Source organism: Salvelinus sp. IW2-2015, linkage group LG9, assembly GCF_002910315.2.
Source record: "Salvelinus sp. IW2-2015 linkage group LG9, ASM291031v2, whole genome shotgun sequence".
Lineage (NCBI taxonomy): Eukaryota > Metazoa > Chordata > Actinopteri > Salmoniformes > Salmonidae > Salvelinus > Salvelinus sp. IW2-2015.
In genome coordinates, this window is record NC_036849.1 from 16517544 (window position 1) to 16529020 (window position 11477).

The following is an 11477-nucleotide window of genomic DNA, read 5'->3' on the forward strand; positions in this document are numbered from 1 at the left end:
ACTAAACGTATAGTACTAGAGACACCCTAAACTAAAAGTATACTACTAGAGACAGCCTAAACTAAACGTATAGTACTAGAGACACACTAAACTAAAATTATAGTACTAGAGACACACTAAGGTCATTGGTGTATTAGAGGCGAAGTCAGGTGCAGGAGAGCAGAGTATAACATGCTGACCAGACCGGACGTCGCGTGCGCGATCATCGCAAAATAAATTTTGAAATCCATGTTATTCAATTATTGCACCCACACTGCTCGCGAGCGTCTGCGATGACAAGGGCTAAAATAGAAGTCATTCCTATTTCTGATGCAGATCGCGCTGAAAGTCCTGCCTCTCCCATCTCCTCATTGGTTTACAGAAGCAGGTACCCACGTGCCATCTCCTCATTGGTTATACCCACGTAGGTGATTGAAAGACGAACTTTGTTGCCGGTTGTCGTGGTAATACAATGAAAGTTTAGATGCGATCACCATATAAGTTCAAAGATGAAAAAGCCTGGAAGGAGGAGAGATGACTAGAAACGAGTCGGTTGGCCGTTTTATGTGTGGACTAATTGTCGGAGTAGAGGTCCTTGTGCATTTCAGGTAAAATAACAACTCAATGTTTATATCCCAGCACAAATTAGCTAGCAACAGCAAGCTAGCTAAATAGGACAAATTAACATTAGCTAGCAAGTGCAAGCTAACTAGCTAAATTGCCATACATGTTTAATGCTTTTCGACCTGTCTCCAAATGAATGTCATTGGTTCAGAGTTTGTTTTGATATTTTAACCTGCGTGTCATGATCGCGTTTGGTGTGGGGGGGCAAAATAAATGTATGCACGATAGCGCACACGCGCAGCCAGTTTGGGTTCCGTGTAATGAACAGGGGCCCTTTTAAAGTTCCAAAAACGAGAGCACTACATAAATCAAACGCGCTCAAAAAACGGAACATAAAAGTGAAGCGCATAAACTAACACCACATAACATGAAACAATTTCACACAAAGCATGATGGGAAACAGAGGGTTAAACACAAGTAGATTGATTGGGGAAATGAAACCCAGGTGTGTATGGAAACAAGACAAGACAAATGGATATATGAAAAATGGAGCGGTGATGGCTAGAAAGCCGGTGACGTCGATCGCCGAATGCCGCCTGAACAAGGAGAGTAGCCGACTTCGGAGGAAGTCGTGACAACTAAACTAAAACTAGAGTACAAGAGACACCTTAAACTAAAAGTATTGTAGAAGAATGAGACATCAAACAGCAGAAACCAAGAAAGCGGATGTTTCCGGTTTTCAAGGATACAGTATTTTCAACCTAACTTCAGTTTCCCCTGCAAAATGGATTTGGGTACTCCAGTCAGCCATATTTTGAAGCCTGCTAGGTTAGGTTCCCAAAAATGTGAACACATTCGAGGCCGTCTGATTGGTCCAGAAATCGATGGGTTAGGCCAGAGCCAGAACGCACGTGGGTAAAGCGGTGGTTTGAAAATTAGTCATTGGCTTTGATACTGTGATTGGTTAGAGACGATTCAATCGCTGATTACTTTGTTTTGAACAACACCCCTCGTGCACCTCATCACCAAAAATGACTTCAATGACGGCAGTCTCAGACTAGTATGTAGTGATCGACGGAGCAGCAGAAGAATTTAGCTTGAGTAGTCAGGATACCTGTTACCCCCTTCCACCCTCTCAAGCCAATCAGGCTAAATTCTCTAATCTTCCAAACATTGACAGGAGGGGCAAATAAATGTGTATGTTCCTGTCTTTTTGGCCTACCAGAATACCCCAGCATCAAGGACATCAGATCAATGTGTTCTGGTAACACTTGAAACTCCCATTAGGGATGTTGTCCCTTTGCTCCATCTCCACAGGTAAATTCACCTCGGTGGTTTTTGCATGAGGGCCACAGATGCAAACACTTCTTCCTGCACTGGTTTATTGGGCTAGGTAAATTTTCATCCTGATGACATATTTTCAAAGCACTATGAACATATAAACCCATCTTTCACTAACAATCTGGGGGAGGGGCAATATGGAACTGAGTATCACTTTAAGATGTGAGACAGCATACAGTTTAAATACAATGCCTCAATGAAATAGTCTCATGTCTGAATGACAGTATCACTGTTTTTCATTTTGTAAAGATATTATACACTCATACATCCTTTCAAAAGTAATTTACTGAGGAACAGAGCTAGCCAAAATATCAAAATACAGCATCTATTAAATATAACTACAGCCTTGGAGCCTTTAACAGCAAACAAAAACACCTACAGTATCAGTATATATTATGCTGTCTATATCAGGCATAATATTAATATCTACTTTCTCATCCCATCCTTACTTCAAACCCAGTAATTACCAACACCAGTTCAGAAAAGCCAGCAGAACCGAAACAGCAAAGATGTATCATTTAATGAGAGGAAGAGCAACAATACTAAACAGCACTGCCCTTACTGCAAGAGAGGACATTAGCGTTATTCTTGTTAACTCTACGTACCTTTTACTCATGATGCAAAGCTGGGCCAGCCGCTCAAAATGCTGTGCCTGGGAGGCCTGATCCGATAGCTCCTCTGGGGATGCCCATCCTGTCCCAGACGAGCCCAGCAAAGCCTCCTCCTGGGGACCTGTTACACACACACAGGGCATGTAATCAGCCGCCCGCTAACGTCTGTCTCGATCCATCTTGCTCATGCTCTATCCTTCTCTCGCTCTTTATATCCCTTTAACTCCCTCTGTCTCTCTACATAGCAAGTAAACAGAATCCAAAATGCTGGCGATGTGGTCTCTGGCAGGGCTGGCAGTGTGGAGATGAGAGTGGAGTCTGAACAGCAGGGTACAGTGGAGCCAACAGGATAGTGAGCAAGAGACGTCAGATAGAGAGCAGAGGGAAAAGGGAAGGGAGAGCATACTGTGAGTGCAAACAGCGCACTCACCACACCCACAAGAGCAGTGGCACAGCTACCTGTTCACACAGACACAAACACCTGAGCTGACCCTGGTGGGAGTGGAGATTAGCCTCCATAAAAGCTTTTCTAGCCTAACGTTGGAGAGAGGTAAACTGAAAAGTAAAGTGGTTCAGAAATGGCAATAAGGGGACAGAAACTTTTAACAGGATGAGGGAAAAGAATAGAAAGCATAGAAAATAGGGTAGGTCCAATATCTGTCAGATAATCAAAATTAGATGGAAATGGGCCGAGGTTTAAACAGGAGATTGAAGAGAGAGAGAAAGCTGGTGGAGTGATTGTGATGCCAGCATTGACCCAGGAGAGAGAAACAAAGCAGCTGGCACAGTGCTGAATCAGGGGCCTCGGTATTCCATGGCGCCACACAACTCCTTATGAGATAATGCCTAACATGGCCATTTGTCTTCCCTGTCCATCCCATAACTCCTGCAACCTCCTGCCCATGCGACACTGAACTGCTGCTGAATCAGCAGCCTCCAGACAGACAGACAGACAGACAGACAGACAGACAGACAGACAGACAGACAGACAGACAGACAGACAGACAGACAGACAGACAGACAGACAGACAGACAGACAGACAGACAGACAGCAGACAGACAGACAGACAGACAGACAGACAGACAGACAGACAGACAGACAGACAGACAGACAGACAGACAGACAGACAGACAGACAGACAGACAGCAGACAGACAGACAGACAGACAGACAGACAGACAGACGACAGACAGACAGACAGACAGACAGACAGACAGACAAGACACAGACAGAACAGACAGACAGACAGACAGACAGACAGACAGAACAGACAGACAGACAGACAGACAGACAGAACAGAAGACAGACAGACAGACAGACAGACAGACAGACACGACAGACAGACAGACAGACAGACAGACAGACAGAACAGACAGACAGACAGACAGACAGACAGACAGACAGACAGACAGACAGACAGACAGACAAGACAGACAGACAGACAGACAGACAGACAGACAGACAGAACCAGACAGACAGACAGACAGACAGACAGACAGACAGAACAGACAGACAGACAGACAGACAGAACAGACAGACAGACAGACAGACAGACACAGACAGAACAGACAGACAAGACAGACCAGACAGACAGACCAGACAGACCAGACAGACAGACAGACAAGACAGACAGATAACTATGACAGGCCAGACAGACAGACAGACAGACAGACAGACAGACAGACAGACAGACAGACAGACAGACAGACAGACAGACAGACAGACAGACAGACAGGACAGACAGACAGACAGACAGACAGGACAGACAGACGGACGTCTGGAGAGGAGAGGCAGCAGGTGATAGATGACTGGCCAACCCTGTTGGGTTGTAAGGGATACACCAGGCTCTCTGGCTGAGGTTTGTTTCTCTATTGTACAGAATCACACATTGCACTGGTATCATTTCAGATTGGTATATTACAATAAAAAGGTCCTAAAAATACACTGCATACCATACTGTATAGCACAATTGATAGCTTACAGCAATGGCATTTCGTTAGGGCACCCCCTAATCACCCAGTTAGAGTGCTAAGTGTAGTTTATAACACAGTTTTGGGAGGACAGCTTTAGGCTTCAGATGACATACCTAATCCACAACAGGAACTTCCATATATGGGCTTGTTCTTCGGTATTGGAATGCAGCCTTAGAGCAGGAACTCCATATATGGACTCAGACTTCCATATTGGAATGCAGAATTCCATACATGGGTAACGGCATTCATATTGGAATGCGGCCCTGTAGCAGGAACTCCATATATGGGTCCAGACATCCACAATGGAAGGCGGCAGAGCAGCAAGGAAATCCATATATGGACGTAGAGCAGTACCCATGCCAATTTGCTCACCTGCATCCAATCTTCATTAGCCACAAGCCTGCCTCACTCACCTGAGTCCAATTGCTTCATCAACCACCCTCATAGTACTTAAGCGGCATCCTTCGTCACTCCTTGTACCTATGCACAATGGTGGGCGATGAGTGGGCGGCAAACCCAGATCCACGACTACTATCCATGACTGAACTCTACTGACGATTACCCCCTTCTGACATGTTTGTCAGATGGTGAGAAGCTGAACTTGTGGATGCCACCTTAATGCCCCCATTTTACAGATGTAAATATACTTGCCTGTGCTCCCCTGAACAGCAGTGAGCTCAATTAGAGAAACCTCGTAGAACATCTTCTCAGCCTGAATGAACTGCAGGGCCTTGCTGTCTATTCATATATGTGAAGGATCAGACTCAGTTGTCAAAGGTATTAAGTCAGTTGTAGCGTCAGAAACGTTGTCGCCAGGCTTAACTGCAATGTGTTTTATTTTTTTTATGGCTCCTGAATGTGACCTCAGCAAGTAAGTCTCATCACCAACATTCTAAACAGATAGCTCAAATCATAGTCTCTGTGAAGGCTTGGACTATAATATCTGGGCATTCTACTGCAGTCTTTTGTTTGTCAATGTTGATGTGTCAGTTATTTTGGGTGTCTGATTCTGTAAGGGATGGATTTAAATTTACTGGGGGGGGGGGGCTGTTCCAACTCAAGGTGTCCACCAACCGGTTTCTGTGCCAATGCACCACACAACCAATAAACAAAGCATACCAACTTTGGGCACTTGAATATCATGGTTTGTGTTATCAAAACCACAAATAGACTGTCGATCTCAACAAAAAGAAAATACAAATACATTCTTCCCTATTTTAGGTTTACCCAGTATCGAAGGCTTGGCTTGACAATCTCCGAATGTCATTTAAACTTTTTGGTGTTTTGTAAAAGATGTCTCTTTCCGTTCATCAATTGGCCACTGCACAGTTTGAATTTATTGATTGATTTTGTCAGTTAAAAAAAATAGATTTATACCTTCATAGGCCTTCAGTAGCTAAAGCTTAATAATAGCCACACCATACCAAACCTTCACAAATGTTTCAACTTTAATAGGGTAATATCAAAAGTCAAGCCATTGTTTAAAGGGAAAATATGAGCAGAAGAGCAAATGTAAATCAGGGAAAAAATGCGCTACCCCCCCCCTGTGCCCAATAAAAAAACACACACAACCCTCCCCAAAGCAACAAAAAAAAAGCTTGACAACACTCCCCTATTTTGGACCACCCCTCCCTCCAATAAATTTAGATCTGTCCCTAAGGCACCAAATATGTGTGCCATCCCTAAAAATAGACTCAGGAGCCGAGTTGGTTCACTTTGTCAAAGGCATTCTTCATACTGAAATATGAGTTGACCCCGTTAACACTTGACAGGTGAATTTAAAAAGCATTGCTTGACAAGGAAAATTTGCTTAAAATAAACACAGACATATAGCCTGGCGTAAAATGGTCTACTCAAAAGCAGGAGCTCTCTGTCGCACGTGAGACCAGACTTTGCTTAGTTCTATTTTTGAATGCTTGTGTGTGACCTATTGATTTCTGTTAAAGTAGCACAGTTTAGATACAAATAAAAGCTTTAAAAATGTATGTATTATATACAGTGAATAAAGGCTATTTGCGTTATTTCTATGCTTCCCGTTCTTAAGTTCTGTTTTTGTGTCTTTTACTTTTGGTTTCGTACCCCAGCCTCAAACAGCTGAAAAGACAATATTTTTGGTTATGGAAAAGATAGTTCACAGCTATTCAGATGTACTATGACTTTCTACACTACACTTTCTTGTTTTGTCACATAAACTGAAATTAGGCGAACCATTTGAATTTTAGCAACCAGGAAAAACCGGAGCGATTTCTGCATAGTGCATCTTTAAATGACAGTAGTCTATAAACCCTATCATAACTGTCCATGTGAAAGGAAAGAGGCTACCTTGTATGACTAGCAAAATACACGAGAAGCACATTAACACACACTCCTAATAGACTTCACCAGCCAGAAGGATACACAGTGTATGCAGTGCCATACATACTTTATGACTCCAGTAAACATCCAGTGGACAAGTAGAATTTTAAAAATGTGTTTACTACGATCCTTTTCTAAACATCCTGCAATGTGCCTCATTCCTATTCGTTGCCAGTATATAATAGTCAGCTGAGGTAGAGATATTGAGCTGCTGACAGACAGGGTTAACTCCAGGGTTTACTGGACCGCTGAGGTAATGACTGTTCAAATCAAAACACATTTTATTTGTCACGTGCCGAATACAATGGGTGTAGACTTAACCGAGTAGAAAAATTTGAAAAAAAAAAATAGTAACACAAGAGGAATAAAATACACAATAATGAAGCTATATACAGGGAGTACCAGATCTATGTGGAGCTATTTACAGGGAGTACCAGTACCAGATCAATGTGGAGCTATATACAGGGAGTACCAGTACCAGATCAATGTGGAGCTATATACAGGGAGTACCAGTACCAGATCAATGTGAGCTATATACAGGGAGTACCAGTACCAGATCAATGTGGAGCTATATACAGGGGAGTACCAGTACCAGATCAATGTGGAGCTATATACAGGGAGTACCAGTACCAGATCAATGTGGAGCTATATACAGGGAGTACCAGTACCAGTGTTGATGGCCATTACAGACACAACACTTTTCACATGCCAATAAGATGGCTGGAGAGGCGTTCACAACTAACTATACAATTGCATTGTATATCCTGGATTATAAACTGTACCTACTCGATCCATCGCCCCAAACAATCATGAAAAAACTGTCAATATCACGTGATGCCTCAATGTTTTTACAAAATCACCCCAAAGTGAAATTTCTGTGTTTTGAAAACTGGAGATAATTCCACTATGATCAGAGGCCCATTAAGTCCATATCACTACATTAGAAAGCCCCATGCTAACTGCCAACAGTGAGATGAGTATGACGAGGACCCTCTGGGATAGAAGGTTACTTCACAGGCAGACCACAGAGGTCAAAGCACTACTTCTGCTGGTCTGGGGTATTTACAACCTGGCAGGACAACCACAACAATGCAGCGAACCCACACTGAGTAGGTACTAAGTCCTCCACCCTGAGTTGGTGGGGAGAAAAAAACATGGAAACAAAAAAAGCAGACAGAGACCCCTTTCCAACGGCAGGGTGAACTCAATTTAGAGCACATGCGGTACACGTGAAGTGGAGAGGGTCAAGGTTGAGATAACCTTCTAAAGGAAGCACTCTGAAGCATATGTGGCTTGTGACACTATTCTCATACAGTCAACACTATACCACAAAACAAACAATAAAATGTTTTTGATTGTGTTGATTACAAACATGAAACTGTAACAGAAAACATCCTGAGAATGATTTGACTGAAAGTTCAGTTTGATTGGCTTATTTATTTCTCTAATTTGAGAGCAAAATTGAACGGATAGATTAATACACTTTCCATGAAAGCCAGGATGACTTTTGGTCAGAGAGCTCTGAGAAGAATTCCAGCCACTGGGAGTTATTATTATGGCATTTGATGCTGAGAGTTTATGTTTTTTAGTCTGTGCATGTGAAAATATGTGTTCCCATCAGAGTCAGTTAGATTAGGCTAAATCTTCACCTCCCTCACTCCCCAGGGAACCTTCCCAAATACAACCCAGAGAGTACTTTAAAAGCCTGTTAAACTCTGGCTCTGCCCAGTCACATGAATATCCTGTTTTAACCTGTCCTCGGGGACCACCCACTGGGCACAGATGTCAGTTTGACTTACATTTGGTAACTAATGTGAATTAAACATGTCATTGGATTTAGGTTAAAAGTTAGGTGAAAAAAATACAAAATTCCCTTAAGTTGATGACTTTTTTAAATATCCAATCAGTATCTACGTTGATTCAACATCATCACATTTAATTTTGGGTTTTAAATGACGTGGAAACAACGTTGATTTTGCCCAATAGGCAGTGACTTTAACTGGGACAATCAGACTCTGTCATGTATCCCATTGTTCTGGCCTAATCTCTGTGTCGACAAAAAGACATGTCTGCATCATACAACTGTATGAGTTCCACGTAACAAGTTCCATGATAAAAACTCAAATGACTTTGTAAATAGTTTAAAACTATCTACTTCAAATCGTTATGGTGGTAATGGCCTGTGTCTATGAAGCTTATATGTTACTATTAACATATGACACCATTGTGACATAATTATTCATGATGCTATGTGTCTCATGTCTAAAGACTTAATTAACCCTATCATGACCTATGAGCCTCTTAACTAAATGACTTCTGAGGACATGAGGAGACTATGGATTAGTATTGATGAAGTGAGCCCAGTAAATCAACCTATTTTGGGAGATGGGTTGTGAGGAGTTGGGTCTTGCTGAGGCAGATAACTTGAGCTGGCATCTGAGCCCTATACTGCACTGGCCTGTAGTGGATAATGGCGGTGGTGGTGACACACACAGCCACTGCAGAATACAGGTTCATTAGCTTTCTCATACTCTGTTGTGGGGAGATAAGCACTTACAAATCCTCTTAAGAGAAAAGCCTGACCCCATTCAAAACCTTGAGCATTCTGGGACAAAGCTGTGATAATATTCTGTCCCATGGACACAAATTCCCTCTTTCTACAATGCTTTTTCTGTACAGGCAAATTACAGTTTGCACTGGAATTCACCATACCCGCAGGCCACTGCCACCAAAAAAGGAAACAATTTTTGCCTCCCTAGCATAGTCACAGGTTTCATGCAAAGATAGTACTAATAGTTATCTGGAAGTGGGGTCAGATAAGGGATAGGGGTTTGGTCTCACAAGGCCTCCGTTTGTGTGTAAAGGATACAATTATTTTCGGAGATGAATAGTTCAGCAATCTGTAATCACAAAGGAGAACACATATTAGGATTGTATGATATGAATATGCTACACAATTAATTGTCTGTCTGCATTCTACTCATATTACCATGTATGACCATTCACATTCCACTATTCTCGTATAAGCTACTGTATTGTGGAGGGGAATGAACAACACCACCCTCTCTCTCTCTCGCCGTTGGTCTGTTCAACATCATGCCACATTCCTGGGATATTGGGTAAGGGGCTACATTTGTAAATGTAAGACATTTTCTTTGGGTCACTTGATACATATTGTTATCCAGGGGCCTTTAGTATGTACCTGGTTCACCAAAACTGGATCAAAACAACAATATTCTATCCTGGGAGACAAGCATGCACATGAAATGAGTCCCAGTAATCAGATGCTATTTGCATCCATCAGATACAGTGGAGTTGCTAGTAATAGGCTACTGACATACATTATTATGTTATGCACTATACATGGACCACTTCCAACCTCATATTGAGGTACAGTAGCTAACATACTCACAGGTTTGCAATACGGCATATTACTGACATTGAAAAGAGCCATTTGACATTTTTCTGTCTGTCCTGGGACAGACAGACTCCCTGTCTTCATCTTGCAACATGCACTGTCAACAGGAAAAATGCTGATCCTGTGCTGTGAGTGGCAACATGATGTTTGACATTGGTATTGGTGATGGCAAGGTTGTATTGGTATGTGTAGTGTGTGGCTTGTGGCAGTACTGTACAGTGTCAGTACTGTATGTGTGGTATCAGTATTGTGCTGAATGGGTTTTGTGTCTGTGTGCTCATGTTTATGTACACCACAAGTGTGTGCATGTCCCTGTAGACTGGACGTTTGTGTGTGCAAACATTTGTCTACAGTATGCGTGTGTATGTTTGCGGGTGCATGTATACATATGGGTGTGAGAGTGAGTGATCGTCCGGCCATTAGGTCGTTGGCTCACCTGGTGAAGGCAGTTGGGCAGCGAGGTGAAGCTCTGCACGTGCCTTAACCCCAGCAGAGAGCTAAGGAAGCAGTGGAGGGCGGCCTGGTACTCCCCCTGTTGCTGGAGCTGCTGTCCCAGTTGAAACAGGCCCTCCCTTCCCCCGTTCAGCATCCCCAGTCCCAGACAGAGGCAGCGCTGCCTCCCATCGGAGCTCCGCCAGCCAGAGACAAACGCTCCACTCCACTACACCCCCAGAGCAGAGAGGGGAAAAAATCTAAACAGCCCAGGGATAAAAACACAGCAGAGATATGGTTTACAAGAGCCAGACTACAGCACGACTTCCTCTCTGTCTTGTCTATTCACAGTAACTCAAGGGCAGGTGGCGAGCTGAGCTAAGGCAGGCTGAGAGAAAACAGATCAACTCCCCTCCCTCTCAGCCCATGCTGCATCAGGAAAGGAGGAGAGGAAGTCAGAGGGGATTTGTTCACTGACTGGCAGAGCCCTGGTCCAATCACTGCTCTACTTGCGTACAGTAGTCCAGCCAGCGTGTGTGAGCAGTCTCAGCATGTAGGTAACGGAACTGTCGACTGAGCACTGTGGCTCTCTCCCTGAGCACTCTTGTTCTCTCACTGTGGTTGGCTCTCCTTATGAAATCAAATTGCAGGGCTTTATGCTTCTGCAAGGTTTCACCACTGGAAATACAGCACATGTTTAATGTATTCGATTTGTGCATTTCATTTAATTTCAGGATACACTCTGACCTAATTTGTCTAGTGCACTGGTACAGCAATGTTGTGCATGTCTTGGGGGGAGGGAGG

The 11477-nt window shown here is 43.2% G+C and overlaps 1 protein-coding gene across 1 annotated transcript in view; it reads right to left on the reverse strand.

Annotated features, from left to right (window-relative positions):
- The window catches only part of LOC111968697 (uncharacterized), a 19277-nt gene extending 8183 nt beyond the window's left edge, over positions 1-11094 (reverse strand). Inside the window, exons 1-4 of the mRNA XM_023994493.3 lie at positions 10678-11094; positions 9693-9723; positions 5120-5206; positions 2490-2616 (exon numbers count right to left, since the gene is read on the reverse strand). Coding sequence (XP_023850261.1) covers positions 2490-2616; positions 5120-5206; positions 9693-9723; positions 10678-10830 — 398 coding nt within the window. The 5' untranslated portion in view covers positions 10831-11094. The remainder of the gene's footprint in view (positions 1-2489; positions 2617-5119; positions 5207-9692; positions 9724-10677) is intronic.
- Positions 11095-11477: the final 383 nt, after the last annotated feature.